The sequence below is a fragment of the Xenopus tropicalis genome, chromosome 3 (assembly GCF_000004195.4).
Source record: "Xenopus tropicalis strain Nigerian chromosome 3, UCB_Xtro_10.0, whole genome shotgun sequence".
Classification (NCBI taxonomy): domain Eukaryota; kingdom Metazoa; phylum Chordata; class Amphibia; order Anura; family Pipidae; genus Xenopus; species Xenopus tropicalis.
In genome coordinates this window covers 85,498,978-85,519,950 of record NC_030679.2, presented here as the reverse complement: position 1 = coordinate 85,519,950, position 20,973 = coordinate 85,498,978, and the positions used below count along the sequence as shown (strand labels likewise).

Genomic DNA, 20,973 nt, shown 5'->3' with positions numbered 1-20,973 from the left:
TATTTAAATTCAGCTTTACTTCGCTCTTCCACATTCATATTTGCTTTTCTTAACAGAGTCATAAAATGAAAGATCTTAACAGGGTTGTCAAAACAGCAAGAGACAGATGGGCTGGGGACAATAGTCTATAAATTTACACAGTAAACTTCCTCTAGATAGATTCATTGTCAAGGTCAGTTTGAAATGATTGATTAATGAGCCTTCTGGATTAGGAAGAAATAAGGACAGGTTTGGTCAGGTCAGATTTTTGCATTTCATTTATTGTATTAATTAAAGCTAAACATCTCCTGCAACTATTTAAGACTTTGTAAGGCTTGGGGCTATATTGTATAATGAGGTGTTTTGAGGTCTGATACTTCAGTATTTCAGTCATTATTTGAATAAATATATGGTAAGTGTTGCTGTAGCATTAAATATAACAAAAACTATAGATTTTTTATGAAAAAGAAGAATAGGTAGTTAATTCATATTCATGCTTTTTTTTACACAAACTATATACCTATATGTATAGGATCTACTTCAGTTTAGACCACTTTAAACAGTATGGGTAGCAGAGAAAGCAGACCCTGTGGCTGCCCTAGGAAGCCCAGAATAGCTGATTGCAAAGCAGTTTCATGGGAAAATATCTTATTCCCAAAGTTCAGAGATTGGAAAAAAATGCAATAAAAACCACCCCTTGACTCCAATGCATTTGACAGAAGAAAAAATACCTATTGACTCCAATTTATTTGGTACAAGAAAAAACGACTGTTGACTCCAGTGCATTTGGGTGAGAAAAAAATGTTTAAAAAAAAAAACACATTGACTCCAATGACATTTTTTGCCATGTTTTCCACGTTTTTGTGAACTTTTAGTTGAAGTGGGTCAGTTTCACTCATCTCTAATGAGTAAGACTAGATTTCCTTTAGAAACAATGATTAGGCAGGTATGCACAAACATAAATGTTTAGGGAGGTATGCTCAATCATAGTGTGTGTTATATTGAGGTGCATGGTATAGCTATCACAGTTTGCATTGTTTCCTCCTATCATTTTTCTGTAGTTTTATTTTAATACTGTATTGATCTCTATGGAGTGTACAGGAGAATGTAAAAGTTACACATTTTAGAGATAATTATGTCACATTTGCATTTTTATGAAATGCACAAGTCTTTTGGTAGGAATTTCTATTCTGCTACAAAATAGATATTTTAGGATCAATGACGTTGAATCCCAAATGTAATGTTGTTAGTCTCCTCCCAACCTGATCAGAAACAGAAGCATACAAAGCATTAGTGGACTTTCTCTGTTTAGATAGCTCTTGCATCAAATGGATTTTTGTTTAAAACAAATAAAAGTAGATTTACAGGGTGAATAAAATCAACGCTATGCTCTAATGTAAAATCTCCCCTTCAAATAAAAAGCTGTGATCTTCTGTTCATGCAAAGCCAGGATCACAGTATGCTCTTGGTCTCAAAATATCTTCATCATAGGGCAGCTTCTAACTTGGATCACTGTAGTGTTTTGTTAAGATGTCTTTCTAAAGAAAACAAGGATGCCTCCCGGGAGGGGATCACAGTGCAGGGTCACTGTCTGATAATGACAGAAATTTGGCTGGTACGTGGTTTCAGATCCCTGTGGTAAAGAAGCTGCTGCTCATGTTGCAAAGGATACTGGGGGATACTGTATGTGTTCTGAATAAATTGCAAACAAGGCAAAGGAACTCACGCTGTGTTTGATAAACAAACAGTCTCCGTAATTATGTTACTTGCCAACTAAACTCCAAATTATCGGTGTTATGTGCCAATCTATTGGCATTAACTTTCTCATGCTGTTAAATATTATATAGAAAAGAGCTGAAACTTGCAAATTTATTGTTAGTCATGGAATAATATACAGCGTAATCCCTAAAATAAATTGATTACACTTCTGTGTGTAGAACTTTCCGCTGCATTTTTATATGGCAGTGAATCAATTTAATATTAGTCAATATTTTAACCCTGAAATTTTGAGTGAATACTGCCTATTAGTCTTCACACTAATCCTATTATATAGGATAATCTGTGACACAAGAACATGTTTTTTATGTACTTTTCTAATCCAATTTCAGGCTCAATGCAAGACTTAAAATATACTTAATATAGATATTCAGAAAAACCTAACTATAAGCGAAACTAAACAGTATAGGAACATTTCCCTGTAGAACTGTGTTACATATAGGGAAATACTTGGGATAACTAGTATCTCTCTCTGTTTACAGGGGACAGCTCATACAAAATCTATTCCTATAAATTCCTGGGCAATGTGCCCAGGGACATCAGGTCCTAGCTTTTTGTGGCACTAAACCACACTTAGGGGCAGATTTACTAATCCACGAACGGACCGAAAGTGTCCGAACGCGTTTTTTCGTAATGATCTGTATTTTTGCAACCTTTTTCGTCGCCGTCGCGACTTTTTCGTATGTCCCGCGATTTTTTTGTCGCTGTTACAACTTTATTGTATATTTTCCGCGACTTTTTCGTCGCCGTCACGAAAAAATCGGATTGGTTTTTCCAGCGTTTACAATTTCTCAATACGAAAAAATCGCGTTAGCGATGAAAAAGTCGCGCAAAATACGATAAAGTCGTGCTGGCGATGGAAAAATACAAAGAGACCGCGACTGTGATGAAAAAGTCGCAAAATTTTCGTTTACAATCCGATTTTTTCCCATTCAGGATTTGGATTCGTGGATTAGTAAATGTGCCCCTTAGTGTGCAACATACACAAATAAATTAACTTTAGAAAGGAAAAAATATTTCTTTAAACATATTTCATAAATGTATATGTAAATATAAACAACTGCATATTTAAAAACTATAGATCTCTAGTTCTCAATGTTGTAAACCCAGTAAAAGTTATAAGCTGCTCACTTAGAGGTTGAATTTTCAGGTTTGTTCTTTTTTATTTGGTAGGTGCCATGCCCATTAAGTCAATTAATGTAAGTGTTATATCCTGATTCTGTGGTTCTTGGAAAAAATGACTGGAGTGGTGTTAAAGCTAATGATCCATTTCACATGCCAATGGGTGTCATTGGTTGACACAGCCATAGATATAAATATGTGTTTACACAAAATGACATAGATGTATTTTTTATTTAATGGCAAAATGTGTAAAAAAAAATGTCTTCTGCAGCTTTCACTACCCTGGTTTCTGTGGAAGTGTACTATAAAAACATCGCTTTACATTAAATTTCTTTAATTTAATTTTAATTTAATTTGTTTAAATCAGTTTTTACCTTGGGATAGGGCTGTATAAAAAGTAGCATAGAAAATAGATTGTTGCACCACTTTTTACATAGCTTTATTGAGTTGCAGTCTTTAATATACCTTATTTTCCGGCGTATAAGACGACTTTTTAACCCAGAAAAATCTGGGTTAAAGTCGGGGGTCGTCTTATTCGCCGGGTACTTGCTTGCAGGGCCCCCCAGCGTCCTCCACCACCCCTCCCGCTCGCCTGCTGCTTCCTCCGGCTGCTTAGGTTGCGCCCCGTACGCGCTGACGTGATGCGTATGCACAGGGCGCAACCAATAAAATTAACCGCTGACCACCAATGAGCCTGTAACGCTTTAAAGGGGTCAGCGGTTAATTTTATTGGTTGCGCCCTGTGCATACGCGTCACGTGGGCACAACCTAAGCAGCCGGAGGAAGCACCAGACGAGCGTGAGGGGTGGTGGATAAAGCCGTTCCTTCAAAGCCGGATGAAGCAGGGGTGGTGGAGGACACTTGGGGGAGCTGAAGTATGTGGGGGAGCTGAAATATGTGGGGGAGGATGTGGGGGAGCTGAAGTATGTGGGGGAGGATGTGGGGGAGTTGAAATATGTGGGGGAGGATGTTGGGGGGAGATGAAGTATGTGGGGGAGGATGTTGGGGGGAGCTGGAGCATGTTGGGGAGGACGCTAGGGGGAGCTGGATGATGTTGGGGAGGACGAGCTTTAGGACGCTGCGGGGGGGGGGATTGAGGATATTGGGGATTGAGGATATTTTAACTGCAAAAGTTGGGGGTCGTCTTATACGCCCAGTCGTCTTGTACGCAGGAAAATACGGTAAGTGCTATCATTTTATTCTCTGCTAGAAAATCCTGCACTATTGATCTTTTCTTCTTATATCCAGGTGATCATCACGTTGTTCAACTTCAGCTTAAGTCCAAAGAAACTGGAATGACCTTTGCAAGTACAAATTTTGTCTTCTACAACTGCAGTGTCCATAACTCGTAAGTATTGTCTTATGCATGTGTGGCTTTGTAAAAGGGTCAGTGCCTCCACAGTATTTAGAATGTTCATGTTGTGTCTCTGCAGCTGCATGAGTATCATCAATGCAATACCTCATAAGTTAGAAGTTGGGACATTAATAGTGATAAGCAAATTTTTCTGGCAGGCATGGGTTGGTAGCGGAATTCCACATTTCGCTATTGGAGAATTTCTTGCGAAAATTTGCCACCACAAAAAGAGAAAACTCCCTTTTACTTTAATGTATTTGGAGTGAGAAAAAAGTTGTGGTTGCATCAAATACATTGCACTCATGACAGAAATCTCCCTGTTGCATCAGAAAAGTCATGGTCAGATTTCACTATTTTTTTGCCATATGTGAATTTTTCAGCAAAGCGTAATGGGACAGATTCAACATTAATGTTCATAATTTGATTAATTCCTACTTGATAGGCAGTTACACACCTAAGTACAGTAAGTCAAGAGATATCTATAGAAAAAAAAAAATAAGCTGTAAACTCATCTGGTGCTTTTCTCACATAATGTGAACAGACCTCAGGAAGATTTTGTGCTGTAATGGAAAATGTAGCTGAACATTTTATACCTGTAATAGGACATTTCTACAATGTAAATCTAGAGAAAGACAAGATATTAGACAGGTGAGATACAATTTTAAACTTGGAAACACTGTTCTTTTTCAAGTCATGTCATCATTTGCTATTGCATGTTTTAAATGACTAGCTTTTTCCCAGTTTGGTAGAATTATATTGACACACCCAAAGAACATAACCAAGTACAACTGAGCTATTTCAGTTAAATGCTATGAGCATATTTGCAATGCATTTCAATTGTATAACCAAAACACCAGTGGCTGTCAACCAATCATTAAATCTGAAATTCTAAAAATGTGTAATTCTAAAATCTGCCATACCCGTAGGCTTTGTAGTTGTTAAGCAGTAACAGTCAAGAGATCCATGCAGGTTCTGTGTTGCTTCTAGCCTAAAAAAAGTGGAATTGTTGTTTATCAACACCAACATACATCAGTAATAAACAAGCATGCAATATTCTAGGTAGGAAGGAAGTGTATTCATTGTCCAATGATATCAGGTTAGAAGGTCCTATTTCTAGTATATCAAAGGAGCTAACAACACACTTTGTCATTAATAAATATTTTACCTGTTTCTTGCCTTTAAAATTCTACACCTACCTCATTCTTATTGCACATCCCTACAATGGTTAGTGTCCCTTTGTATTGAAATCTCAGCCATCGTTTTTTTATTTAACATAATCTTACACTGCAGTTCTTTTGAAGGCCTTATTTCATTACGAACATTTCAGTATTCCTGCTTCTATCTGCCTGAGTAGAAATGCAGATAAAAAATATTAAATATTCATTATTGTGTATGTTATGATTTGACACAATATGATACAGTATACATTTTTAATTTGATTTATCAGACTGGGTGCTTGTTATCAATTTGAATAACAAGTATCTGTTTGCTGCAGTATGCTCTGAATCTCTTTTTGAAGCAAGACATCACTACCACCTATCACTGCGTGTTGTGAAGTACTTTCTTTTGTTTCCTGTATTGGTATCTGCTTAACGTCATGAGATATTATATAGAAAAAGCTAATGACATCTAAATCTTGCAAACAATGGCCAAGTCATTATGTAAAGTATTCAAATTGACTGTTGTTGTGTAGAGGCTATATGTGTCAGATCTGTGAATTGATGACAGGCCAAACGATACATTGGCTACCCTTCTTATACAACTTTATAGTTCCTTTCCTTATGGATCCTTGTGGATCAAAACAAATGTGAATGGGAACATGATAATCCCAGAGTAAAACTTGAGGATGAGTACAATTTAATACTTTCTTGGGCACATTGTTTGCGTTTACTGTGAAATGCTAATTCTCAGCACATACTCAGACTTCCCAGTCTTAAGTCCACTGTATTATAACAAGATGGAGGAATCTTTAGCAAACCATACAAAGCCCTCCTTTTTATCTAGTTACCATTTTGACTAAGGGGTCCTCCCTCAAAGCTTGTGTGGTTTTCCTTGCGCTCAGCAAAAGAATGGAGTAGGGCTTTGTCTTGTCCACCAAACTCTCTGTGCATTATAACGAGAATAGCTTTTCTCACAGCATTTTGTATACATTACAGAAAAGCTAATAGAGTTATAGGAAATAAGTTAAGGGAAAAAAAAAAATCACCAGTTCGGGTTAGGAAAATATGAGAGAAGAGGCAGTGCATGAGAGCATGTGCAGTGTTACTGACTCTCAAAATAACTTAATAAGTTTTTAATATGGGAAGGTCCTTTATACAGCATAATCAATAAAAAATGGTGGGTAAGTTTGGTATATAAAATACTTTAGTAATCCCTGAATAAGGATTTAGTGATGAGCGAATCTGTCCCATTTTGCTTTCAAGAAAATGTCTCAGAAATGCTGAAAAATTTGAGAAACAGCAAAAAATGTTCAAAATGCTGCTACTGTATGACTTTTTTGACACGAGCAACTTATTTGATGCAGCCACAACCTTTTAAAAAATTTGCTCATCACTAGCCAGATTAATTTAAAACCAGATAAAACTAAAAGCAAAGAAAAAGCCCCACAAACAAATGCATTTAATGAATGAGAGCATCACTGATTTTTGTGCTACAGCAGTGGTCCCAACCAGTGGCTCATGAGCAACATGTTGCTCCCAGTGGCCTCGAAGCAGGTGCTTATTTTTAAATTCCTGGCTTGTAGGAAAGTTTTGGTTGCATAAAAACCAGTTGTATTGCCAAACAGAGCCTCATTTTGGCTGCCAGCCCACAAAGGGGCTACCAAATAGCCAATCACAGCCCTTAGTTGGCATCCCCAGGTACGTTTTTCATGCTTGTGTTGCTCCCCAACTCTTTTTACATTTGAGTGTGTCTCAGGGGTAAAAAAGGTTGGGCATATGAAATGAATAGCTGCATAGGAAGACATTGTACTACATTTTTCTATGCAAAAATAAATGTTGCAAATTGGGCTAATAAAACATATAACTTCTATCGGACTGTTATAACTTATTTCCTAACTCATAAGTGAACCACTATTCAACATTTTCTCAGAATTCTTTACCAAACAATGTAAGAACACACAATTACTGTTCTTTCACGTGTAGAAAATAAAAAAATAAACTTGCTACAGGCTATTAACTGACAATGTTAATTTCCATAATCCATAAATCACCCTCAGGTGTGTACACAGAGATAGTAGTCCGTGTAGAGGAATCTTGAGAAAATTTTTTTTCGATCAGTTCTTTAAACATCATTACAGGCTATAATAAGGTATTTTCATGGTTATTTTAAAGCAGATAAGAAACTAACATTGGTTAGTGCATCTATTCTAACATACATATTTTGTTTTTAGGTGCCTATCTTGTGTGGAAAGTCCCTACCAGTGCCACTGGTGTAAATATCGACATGTTTGTACCCATGATCCACGAACATGCTCATTTCAAGAAGGAAGGGTCAAGATGCCTGAGGTAAATCATATATGCACAGTTTACTTTTTACATTAACTAATATTTTTTCCTACTGAAATAAAGTTGTAAATTATATTAAACCTGAAAATGTTTATTAGCTATATATTTGATCAGCACTCTCTCCAAACTGCAAAATTCCTAAGCACCAAGCAATCATTGTTTCATACATTAAGCGATGATTTTGATTATAAATAAATCATTAATCCAATCCAAAACTTTATGCAGAAGGGAAGTTATATATTCGCTTCTTATCAAAAAGAAATATGTAAGTGGAGAAGAAATTCTGGCAATGCTTTCTGTAAAAAGTTGTGGGAGAGTTTAAAATTTGGAGTAAACCTTGCATATTGACCATTACTTAAAAATGACCAGAGGTGAAACATGACCAATGTTCCTGCTTATTTTTCTTCCTGAATAAGATGCAAACTAAACACTTTTAGCATACATCCATACAATAATTCATATACATGCGTTAGTGTTTTAAATGCAGTTCAGAGATTGAATTCCATATCTGGTTCAAGCTCTTCATGGTTATTTCACAATTATACAGTTTAAGAAGCATTTTCTTAAATATAGAATTGCCTGAATGTGATCAGTATATGTATGATATTAGGTATACGTTTCATTTGTCAAGAAATCTAATAGTAATAAAAAGGCAAGTGCTCAGTAGCAGAAAGTCTATATATAGCTTTCTTCTCCCAACTGTGAAAGCACAGTGTCAGAGTCCAGCTACTAACCACTGGCTGAAGTGCACAAAAAGAAAACGAAAATATTTAGTTCTTAAATTTAATATTAATTAGAGATAATGGCAAACACATGGTGTATGAAGCATTTGGTAGCCTTGCTTTTTAAGTGCAGTACTGAGACCCAAATAATTCTGGATGCACATGTTCACTGGCAGTATCATTGAGAATGGCATCTCTGTTGTATTTGATTTCTCTGAGTAGGCGCTACGTAACATGCTTATATTTCTAGAAACATGTATGTATATAACTCAGATGCTTCTTGTCTGATCTTTGTTTGCAAGCTTTCAAAGTGCAGCAAATATTGCAAGCTGAAAGAAAACTGAAATACATATATTAGGATAAACATTTGACGACAAAAAAGTTAACTGTTTCTAAACAACTAGCAATAATTCCTAATTTCATATGCAGGTACATAATCCCTGTTATATGAATATCAAATTCAAAAGTTATATAAATATATTTTTTATTTTTGTCCCAATCGTGATTTCCCATTTGGTAAGAATAATTTGAGAATGTTCCAATTAGTGTACTTATAATTAAAGCAACAGTAAAATGAATTCCCAGTTTCCTGGTGCTGTGGAATATTATGGGACTTGCTGTTTCAGAGTTCTGCATCACTACCTTATGTACAAAATTGTAAACATGTTCCATGGGCCTTTGCTTTAGTGCCAAGGGTAATGGCTGTTTGTGCTTTGCTTGGGGCATTGCGTTTCTCACCTTTATCACATGCAAGATAAACACCCCACACAAAAAGGGGGCCCTTATGAGCATTACCATTCCTCACACTTCATTTCTTGACTGACCACTCTTGAGTTTATATAAGGATTAGAATAAGCAAACCTTGTTGATTTCATGGCCACCATGCCCCACAAAAAATGGATCCTTACAATTACCATTGCTTCTTCTTCTCAATGGTGAGACAAAAAATAAATTAATGACTGGCTACTCCTGATTTTGTTATATAAGGCTAAATTGTATCTATTTACTTTTGACTGAGCTACATAATGTTAAACAAAAAGAGAAAGGGATTGGAAAATATAAAGAATACAAAGCAATTAAGAGCCTTGTCAAAACCTCCTGCACCGGCCTGCTATGATCCAACAATGAATAAGCTGCTCTGCTCTAACCTTTCAACACCATCTTAACTACAAAATATCTGTTAATTGGCTCAGGACCTATCACATTTAACAAAGAAGAAAAAAACACTGCAGCAAGCAGTTTTGATATATTCTAATTAACTGTAAAGTAAACGATTAGGCAGATCTATGATTGAATATATACTTAGCTGAACATAAATTGTGCAAAACTTTTAGGTACAAACAACTTTTCAGTTAATATCATTCAGTAATGGCTATTAGGGTTTTTATAAAAAAAAACAGTTGACTCTTATACACTGTGTATGCCATTTATGGCTACCATTTAAGTATCTAGGCAGGCTTTGTGTGTTTGCACAATAACCTACAAATCTTGCTTTATAGTGAAATTATTAACCACAGTACTCTTGTTATATCTCTGTTTGTCGCTGTTCTTTTCTAAGGAAATCTACTTATAAAATATCATTTATAGCTCTTTGGGTCGTATATTTTATGGTGCTACAATCCTCTGTAGGAATTGCAAGGAGAATGTCACACTATTATGGCATTTCTTGCATTCACTGTCTGTCTGATCCAGTTACTAAAAAAATTTTAGCAGTAAAATCTGATTTTCATGGTACCATATGTGTGTTTTTGGCTATAATAATACACTTCCAATATTGCAAAGGCCTAAATGACTATTGTCTATCTGATAATGGCATAGTTATGCTTTTAGCTTGCCTACAATGATTCTCCAAGGAAAGTGTTATTGCTGTCATAAACTCTGCAGCACACAAATAGATAAGGCGTAAAACTTTCGACAACGGTTTATGTTTTTAAATGTTCTTTGATTCTTTTGTTTTGGCTTTTCGTTTTAGTTGCCATAGCAATTTTTTTTAACCTTCATAGGAAGTCAGCAGCGGAATAAAGGTCTTTACTGTGAGTTCAGCATCATGGCTACATTTTTATATAAATTGCTATATTTCTTAAAGCTAGTTTTCAGTTGGAATTTCTAAGAGTTGAAGGAGCGGATATTTCTTTAACATGTAAAAAAGATTACTACAATTATGTAGTTCATAAACATGTAGTATGCATACGTTACAATATAAAGATAAGGACAAGAAATATGTTTACCCCTAGTGTAAGACAGATGGGTCAATAAAAATAACAGAAGCACTAAGGGCTTTGTGTGTAAACAGGTAGTCATATGTTTAAATATTCGGTTTGGGCCCTTGAGGCCTGGATTTCTGCATTTCTTGGATGAAAATATATTTTCTTAAATTTGGTTGTGCAGCCCCCAACTAGGTAAATTAATTTGATCATTGGTGGAGTCTGTTTACTGTTCACCATTGTATTTTCTTTGGTGGTTTGGTAGTAACTGAATGTATGACTACACATTTGTATGCATATATAGGAGGTATTGCAGCAGTAGTTTGACATTTTACCCTACAATAGGATCTTTCATGATGCCAAGAATCATGTTTTGTTGAGAGAAAGGAAATAGGAGAGCCATATGAGTTACCAAGTATACTCTCACAATATACCAATATTCCATGTGGAAGAATACTCCATGTGCATGACACCTATACCAGTTGTCTCTCCTGCCTATGTGTCTCAGCTTCAGAAAAGTTTATATATATATTTGAAAAAGATGTGGCACACTGATTATTTGCAAAAAGTGTGTATTAAAAAAAGAATGACGTATGCATATGTGATATGATTCTTTTATTATTACACACTTTTTGCAAATAATCCGTGTGCCGCATCATTTTCAAATATATACAAAGTGTGACGGCGTCCTGTAGTTGCTGAGCACCGGAAGCTACACTATGGAGGAGTGCGGTGAAATTGCTTTCTAAGATATATATATATATATATATATATATATATATATATATACATACACTCCTTTACTACAGTTCCTTCAAAACAGTGAGTGGTTTGCACATCTCAATTCTCTCCTACACACACTTTTTTGTGAGAATTTGCATTTGTTGAATTATAAGTGGGCAGCAGCTTTTCATAAAGTAACCAGGCATCACTGAATTTGCCCGAAGGGCATTGTCATTTTGAAGTCTGTTTCATCCTGCTACATATCTCTGTATTCACCACAGTCATCACAAGTAAAGCAACAGGTACAGGGATATATCTGCTAGAGCAACATCTCCTGGGTAAAACCAGATTAAATATATACAGGTGACTATCAAACAATTTCCCCTGAGAAATTATGTTGTCAGGCTGCTGACAAAATAACCCAATGGTGACCTGCTGAGTTATTTCCAGTCATATGTCAGAAAAGATCGGTCCTAACTATCACTGTCTAAATTTTTATTCTGGCTTATCATTGTATTGATATTCACCTGGGAACTGTGTGACAAAAACATGCCAATATTAGAGCGTTTAATTCTTCCTTTTCTTTATATTATCTGCACACTGATCCTGGCACCTGCCTTTCATTAAAAGGGGAGACAAGAGCTAAGTAGTGTTGTTATGGAAACCCAGTGGTTTCCTGCTGTGTTTAAGGAAGAGAAAATGGATGGATAATAGTGTATGGTAGAGAAGCTGCTACAACCTACCTGAAAATAAAGTTATATGATAAAAATGACATGGCAACAGAATGATGCAAGGGTATGTTACTAGATTTTCTGTGAAAAATAATATTTTACAGTTATTGACTTATAACATTCCCCAACTTGAGATATGCATGTTTCCCCAAATGATCTGAAATTAGGGTATAAGGATTAGGTAAATATTAGAATTGCAATTAACTGGTTTCTGTTTTTACTGTATACTTATTTTTAACAGAGGTCAGTTGTAGAGGGTAGTGATGAGCATATCTGTCCCGTTTCGGTTTTGCATTGTCGCCTGCGACTATTTTTTGATGTGCAACTATTCTTTTGATGCCTGCGACTATTCTTTTGTCACCCATGACTATTTTTTTGACGCTCGACTATTCTTTTGACGCGGGCGACAATTTTTGGACGCGCAACAAATTATTCTGCCGCAAATTTTTTCATCCATTTCGCGAAACAATCTGCCAATGGCGAAACGCACAAATTGGCTGCGAATCCATGCCTGGCGAAACAATATGCCCATCACTAGTAGAGGGTGCTGTGTGTGCAAAAACAAAATCAGATGTGGAACATATTTTTTTGTCCACAATGCATCTTGCTCCCCCATATTTGCACTGGCCAATGTCAGGCTCAAATCTTGCCTTGGGAATCCCTGCACATGTCATGGAATGGGATGTGGCACAAATTAAGCTGGCATGTAGGTGGCATATTATTTTCAATAACATCCACCTTGGATCTAAAGGGGGCCATACACTGAAGGATCTGTTCTTTTAGAAGAACATGCCTATGGACCAAACACATTGCTGGGGTAGAGACCATCAGGCCATGCTGATTTGCTCTTCGTCCCGATGGGATTGGTAAACCTGCCCATGTATGGCCACCTTAGGGTTTAGATAATTGGCACCAATGAATAATTTCTCCACTGTGCTATTGTTCCTTGACCGTCCCGGTTGAGTGGAATGGGTGGGGGTGTCATCTTTCTTATATTCATATTTCACTTTTCCACCCCAGTTTTCTTTTCTCTATATTAATGTGTAAAGGGTGAGAATATCTCCTAGTGAGGCAAGGTGTTACGTACAATACCTCAATGTATTTTTTATTTTCAGCCTTTTCCTGCTAGAGATGGGGTTGTTGAAGACCATGATCCCTATTAGATGTAAATATATAGATATTAAGATAACCCCCCAAAACTTTATAACAGAGTTGCATTTTTCATAACTAATAAGTATAAGATTATTGTATGTATTATGTTTTAATTTTTTTTATGTTATTTGCTCTTCAACTTCTCATATACAGTATCTGTAGGGGAAATTCAAATCCACTCTCTAGAAATTATAGCTGAGAGAGAGTGTCTCTGTTCCCAATGCCTTGCACTGTAATTTTGTAAGGTAGAACTTAAGAGTTTTCTCCAGCTGTTCTAATTAGAGCCTCATTGCATATATTTCACTTTGCTTATTCACCAATGAACAAATTAGCATATCACATGTCAAAACAAATATGATGAGTGAATATGATGAGTGGATCCAGATTGCTCTACAGTAATATATGAAGCCATAATAGGATATTATCACTGCATACTATACCCCTTTTTGACTTCCCGTGAACTAATTAGGTACTATAAAAATAATAACAAAAAGATACTTTGTTTTGACAATCTATTAGGGGGCAGATTTAGCAACATTCAAATTCAGTTTTATTGCAATACAATTCCAATGTAATTCAATTGCAAAAATCTCAAATTTGAGTTTCTGAAATTTGAATTTTCAACATTTATTAAGCACAAAAAAATGGAATATAAAAATGTGTAATTTAAAAGTTAGCAAACTTGTGTAGAAGTCAATGGGAGTTATATTAATAAAATTCATGCTATTTTTCAGTTCAAGGTTTACTATATTGAAATTTGACAGGCTCATTGAAAATGGTGGATAGAATGTGACTATGTTCTGTTTGATGTTTTATGTTTTTTTTAAATAAATGATTTTCTAGTTTTTTGGAATTAGGGTATAACTCAAATATTTTATTTTTGACAAATTGGCTTCAAAGTCTGTGCTATTTTGCAAGATATTCTGTTTCCAGCTGCATTGAAAAAAAGAACTGTGGTTTGTTTTGCTCTTCCGTTGCTAGTTTCTTAACAACTGCAATAGGCTTTGTGATATCTGTGGCAGAATGGTCTGTTATAAAGATAGCTGGAATCACAGCTATAAAGCATGTCAGGACTTTAGATTCTTAAAGCAAGGAAAGAGACACAGTCACTGAAATAAATTCTTACATCTATAATTATATCTGCCTTTGTAGGATGCTATTATACTGTGCCAGGTGTATTTGTGATGCTTGATAATCAAATAGTGGGGTTTTATATGTACCCCAAATGTGTAACACTGCAGTCTTTTTCCACCTGTACTTAACTTTTAACAGTTGCTCTTGCTCTCCTAAAAATCTATTCTGTTAAAGCAGTTTGCAGTGCTTTGAATCATTTTAATAGCAATGGGGATGAAGGGCTATTGGCAGAATACCGTCCATTACACAGTCCTGTTGAGAATGATTGAGGCAAGTAAGAAGCTGATTAAAAGCTGCCTCTCATGTAAGGTATGACTGAAGACAAGCAGGCACGATTAATTTTTTTGCTACCTGCTGAGTCAGATAACGTTCCTGCTGCTTTTTCCATTGGGCCAAAGGGGGGTCCTGTGTTGTTATAGAAGGTTTAAAGGGGTATCAAGTGCTTTATCCATGTTAATAAAAAAAAAAAGACATTTTTTTCCCTCTTGGTCACAGTATCCATCAACTGATGATTTAACAAATGGTACATTATAAACCATTAAATAGATAATCCATATTGAAAGGATGAGGAATCAAAGGTAGACTGAGAACAAAGATACAAACCCATGGATAGTAAAAGCCTGTCACAAAGTATAATAGGGAACATTAAAGTCAGTCAGAGAATACACAGCGAGGGGATTTAATGAAGATGTGATCAAATGTTTAACTTTTACAATCAGAGCCAAGTGTATTATCTAGGATGAAATAATAATTAAAAAAAATAGCTGCAGAAAATACAACAGGAAAGGACACATAACCAATAGATTTGCAAAGTATCCTTGAGCAGAAAATGTTTCTATATATTCTGGCTAAAATATTTTAGAGGTGTCTAACCTGCAACTTTCTTGCCATTCTGAATTCCAATTTACAGCATTCCTGAGGGAACGGGGGCTTTGCCTTCTGTTTCCCAGACTCTTTGTGGATCATTCATTTTTAAATATTTCTGGAGACTGTGTGGAACATATTAATGTCAGAGGAGGAAAGGTAAAACACAGTTTTGAAAAGACTAAAATGTTGGTGAATGTTGCCTTTAAGTCCCATACAAATCACTTTGTTTCCTAATTTTTTGAACCATAGACTTCTACATGACATTTTTTGCACACGACTGATATAAGATATATTTGGCCATGTTAAAATATTAACAACATATAAAACGTGTCATTTACATCTACTAGTGCTGTTGTGTTTGCACTAGTTTCCCCACAGTAATTATGTGTAATACCCCATTTATTAAAGGTAATGCACTCTTAAGGATAAAATGCACTCTTTGCCACTTGCAAAGATAGTTGTGCTTCGTGCCACTCAGTCCTTTATGCCTTTGGACCAAGCAAAAGCTCCAGGGTTTCTCAGGAAACTGCATCAATAGGTGCAGTGCACTTGTGTCTAAAGTATTGGGCATGCATGTCCCTCTCTCACCAAACACCAGAAATGACCCTAAAATAAATTTCAGTGTTGCATCTAATTCACGACAAGTGAAAGCCTAATTGCGTTGATTTTGACACGTCAAACTCAATTGATGCAACTCTGCCTTAGCTTCTTTGTTTCTTGACAATTAATTTTTAGCAGGGCATTGCACATTAATTAAGATTGTTGCTAATATTGCAAATGTAACTTTGAGAAATGTTTAAAATGAGTACTAAGTTATGGTTGCCATGAGGATGTATAGGACTAAATTTAAACTGTTAGAGCCAGCAGTTTACATTTTTACGTTTTCAACCATAGTGCGATTATACTGTAGGTTCTTACATAAGAGTAAAGATTATGCCCCCCTTTTCCTACAGTGGCAAAAACACTCTTTGAGTGCAGTATCTTAGACAGCCTTTAGAAGGAACAGCAAGCTTCGCTTTAGTCAGTCATAACCACCTTGACTGGGACTGGAACAAAAACATTCCAGGGACACATCAGCACAGTTTTGCCCATACTCCCACATCACCAGGAAATCATACTGTTGCTTGCTACTGTAAATTATACCTCAAAAAATTACATTCACTAGTCAGTAAACCCAGTTTAACATAATTAACACCCTCACACACTTATTCTTGCAACAATTCAAAATGTATTCTCCTTCAGATTACAGAAAGCACAAGGAAATTGAAGAGCAAATATATACAGGCACTGGATATACTGTACTGGCATTCAATTACTGTGTCTAAGTCTATCCAGGAACTCACACTTCCTATAAATCCCAGAGATTTTCTTTAGCAGAAGCTTGTATTGATAGCTGCACTGTTGCTAAACCAGGAGATCTAAGTGTAATCTATCAATATAATAGCGCTGTAAAAGTTCAGCAAGTGAAATAAAATATATGGTATTGTGCATTTGCTGACCAGTTGCATGCCAAACTGACTTAATTGCTTGTAACTGCCATGTAAATTTAAAAGGGGAGGGAGTATGTACAGTAATACATGAGGCTTGGAATCCTGCCTGGATTACATTGATTTATTCTACAATTTTATGATGTTGCTGGGTAATAGTCCTTATACTACAGATGTAAAAGCAAAGGTGCAATATGCAAAAAAAACAAAAACCAGAAGCAGGATGTTATCATTTGTACCCATTCATTTGGTGTCTGGGCAAAGTTTTACACCTGCGGTTCTTTTAGGATGTGTAGCCCATGAATTATGTGACCACAAGTGCTGAACTAAAGTTACAGAGCATATCTTTCGCATAAAGTTGTATATTGCTTTATTAGTGGTTCAAATAGCATCTTGTATTTACATCCGGATTCTGAGCTGAGGTTCAAAAGAGACACAAATACTTAAAAATTCTGGCTTACAATGAACTTGTTTATACTGATCAAAAAGAAGGCATACAAACAGACCCAAATAGCCAGTTCCAAAAAAATTTGTCCTGGAGCTCCTCACTTTGGGTTAAAGAGGATGGGATGGCACTAAGCCAGACAGTGAGCAAGGACAATTTGCCACATAATGATCACTTTAAATTTTAAACAGATGTATTGTGCAATAGAGAACTACCCCTGGATATCTACACAATATGGGAGGGAAGTATATCTTATCACAGCCTGAAAGTAGAAAAATATGTCAAAATATGCCAAAGTTAATTTGATAGCAAAGAATGGAAAGAAGAAAAAAATGTGATGCAATTAAATCTAAATGCTGACTTTTTAAATATAGAGACAGGAAAGAAGATTTTGAATATCAAATTAGCAAGAGAATACTCCTATATACTTGGCAGCAGATGGCTGACATATATAACAATCAAGTGTGATCAATGATTATCTTTTTGTTACTTATTGTATTTACTTCAAGCTATGATAAAAAAACAAAAATATTTGTTAACGAAAAAAAATAAAAATAAAAAGAAGGGCACTATTTAAACAGGATGTGCACTCAAAGGCAATGTATAAATTATATAACAAAATTGAGAGGAAAAAAAAAATCTTTTTACTACATTTTCAAATTTCAGTACAAATTGCTATGTGACTAAGCAATATTACAAGTTAAATAACCCAAATCTAAAAATTAACCACAGATCATTTTTTTATGTAAATTAAATTTTTTATTATTATAAAGAAAAAAATAGAGTATACAAAAACATGGCATATATATGACCGCAGTAAGGGGGAGGTGGGTGGCATAGTCTCTGTGGATATTCCATAGACAAAGTATGTGGATGAAAGGTTGTGTGGTTCGAGTTTATATGGTCATGGTTATTGTTATATGGCCTTGTTTTAATGGTCATAGTAGGACTTTGTCCAAGTGGGAAAGACTGAGGCTGTTGGTATTTCACTGAGCTAAGCGTGTCCCCGGGTTAAGGTAATAGGGTCAACAGGGTCAATCATTTTGGTCGTGCTAGTTCCCACATGGCTCATATTTCCAGAAATTGAGAATTTTTGTTCTGTATATGGGCAATTCTAGATTCAAACTATTTGTTGCGATTTACCCTCTTTATTACTTCTGCTAATGAAGGTGGGGGTGCTGATTTCCATTTGCTTGTGAGTGTTAACTTAGCGGCTGTTAAGACTTGATTCATCAGAGCTTGAGAGGTTTTGTGTAGTCCTGGGAATGGCTTACCCAGTATAAATGTGAGGGAGTCTTTCTGGATGGTACGGCAGGTAAGTCGAGACAGCAGATCTCTACCACAGCTCATTTTTAAACACATGGGCAAATTTACACCTGGCCAGTAGCCCGTAGCAACCAATCAGTGATTGACTTTCTTCAGCCAGCTGCAGATTGAACACATTGTAATAGACCATTTTTAGTGAAGCAGATTAGTTTCAACTGTACAACAGATTATACTTTTATATCAACTATGTGTCAACATGTGAATGTGCTATCTTGTTTAGGTAACGTTTGTCCCTTTTTACAAAGTCCTAGCTACTAAAACTTGTTAATATGGAAATACAGGGCAATTCAGATGCCATTTGATGTAGTTTCACAGGCTCTCTAGTTTGTAAAAAAAATAAATTTAGAAAAATCATATTAAAATCCAACTCAAACAGCAGTTATTTGACTCTAAACTGCAATGTCTTCTATGAGACAAATGTTTCTATCTTTTTGAGGGTGGCATAAAAATAGTTCACAGATAAGAAACAAACAAAAAAAATTATAATATAGTTTATCATCCTATAATACATAACAGCCTGAATTTTATGATTATATGCTTAAAACAGAGCTTAGTGGTGTCATCGGTTATAATCAGTGCTTAGTGATGTAATTTGTCACATAATTTATTTGTATATTATAAAAAATAATGTACCCTGTGTTATAAACTATGAGGGTGGAGTTTCATTGCAATATGTCCTTTGGTACAATAATGTATGGGATCCCTCAGGAGCGTCCAATGCCACCCTCTTCGGCTCCAAAAATGCCGATACTCATGGCTGTCACGTGGGACATAGTGTCGGTGCGGCGCACTTGGCATGAAGACTATACTGATTGCCACCTGCAACAATATTTTGCCTGAATTCAATTAAGAGACTAGCTTAACCCCTTGGATACTGAATATTGGTTTCTCTGAACTCCGCTTCCTCCTTGGTCCTGATTTCAACCCCAGTAAGAGCCATCAGGCCCTGACTCCCTCTAGCTGTAAACTTACTATCCAGAAATCTTTGAAATACAGGAAGGCTGTCTCCCATAAAGTCCATTATAAACAAATAATTTTATTATAATTATTTTGTTCTCTTCTGAAATAATAAAATGGTATCTTGTGCTTGATGTTAACTATTTAGCATAAACTCATATTGGTCAAAACAGTCCTATTGGGTTTATTTAATTCTTAATTTTTTTTAGTAGATGTATGATGATCCAAATTACAGAAAAAAGTCGTAACTCTATGTTCCAAGCATTTTGTATAATAGATCACATGTCCATAACACAGCTGATCTCTGAGTAGCTCATTGTAGACAATGGAAAGAGTTACATCCATGCATACAGTAGAGCGTAGGTACAAAATGACTATCACTATCTTTGTTATATGTAGATAAATCATTTTTTGTAGAAAACTCAAGATTATCATGGTTTAGAGGATAAACCATAATCTTCTTAGTATGATGCTTATATAATAAGTATTGTAGAAGCAAGCATCAGAAATACATGCAACTAAAAGAAAATTATTTTATTTTAATTGTGTTTTTTTTATTTCTTACTGCTTGTATTGGATTGTTGGTTTTTGCCTTTGGTGAAGCATACCGAGCTTCTGCAGTCACTGTTAATAAACAAAATTGTGTTACTCATATCCTCATGCCGGTTGTCCATGTGTTTTTGTGCCTAGTGCAGCTGCACATATTTTTAGAGCCCAAGGGGTACATATATGCTATAGATGGTCATTTGTTTTGTATAATACGAAGAAAATACTACCAACTACCTTGACAGGTTTCTTCAGATTTTGTTTGGGGCTTTCACAAAACAGTATTCTTGGAACAGAGCATTTGCATTCCAAGTACTAGTGTTAGACCATATACCTGTAGCTACTAAATGCTGCTACGAAAATAAATATCTTTGTAGTCTGGGAATTGTTTAATTTCAGCTGTTGCAAAGAAGTAACCTTTCTCTACTGAAGCTAAAAGCGCTGGCTCTAAAGATCCATCAATAAGGGAGAGCAAAGTCCTGAAAGAGAAAAGGCTTTTACTCAAGGAATATTGAGCTCTAATCATGACTGAGAGCTTGGCCATCACCTGACTTCCTGCCAGCTTGCTATTTCTTTCTTTTAAATTGCTCTCAGAGGATACAAGATCAGGTTGGTTCAATATCAGAGACATCTGTTAGAACATATAAACAGAGAGCCACATTTCAAGCAAATTAAATAATGTTTAGAAGAAGCCAGGACAAAACCTACACTTACGAGCAGCGAAGTTGAGAATTACATTTAAATTGAAAAGGTATGTGGGCAGAGGATGAGAACATAGAACTAATGTGCAGATGTATTGGATAGCAGAATCCGAGCAGTAAAAGCCTTCAGACAGATCAAATAAATTAATAATACATGCATTTGTTTCAATTGTAAGTGTCTTGTCTAATTGTCTGTTCAGTGTTCTTCCATGTGTGCATTGCTTTGACATTGGTTCTATTT

The 20,973-nt window shown here is 35.7% G+C and overlaps 1 protein-coding gene across 1 annotated transcript in view; it reads left to right on the top strand.

The window, feature by feature from the left end:
* Window positions 1-20,973, top strand: part of plxna4 (plexin A4) — a 423,718-nt gene that overhangs the window by 324,897 nt on the left and 77,848 nt on the right. The window contains exons 8-9 of the mRNA XM_002931848.5: window positions 4,126-4,225; window positions 7,623-7,737. Coding sequence (XP_002931894.3) covers window positions 4,126-4,225; window positions 7,623-7,737 — 215 coding nt within the window. The remainder of the gene's footprint in view (window positions 1-4,125; window positions 4,226-7,622; window positions 7,738-20,973) is intronic.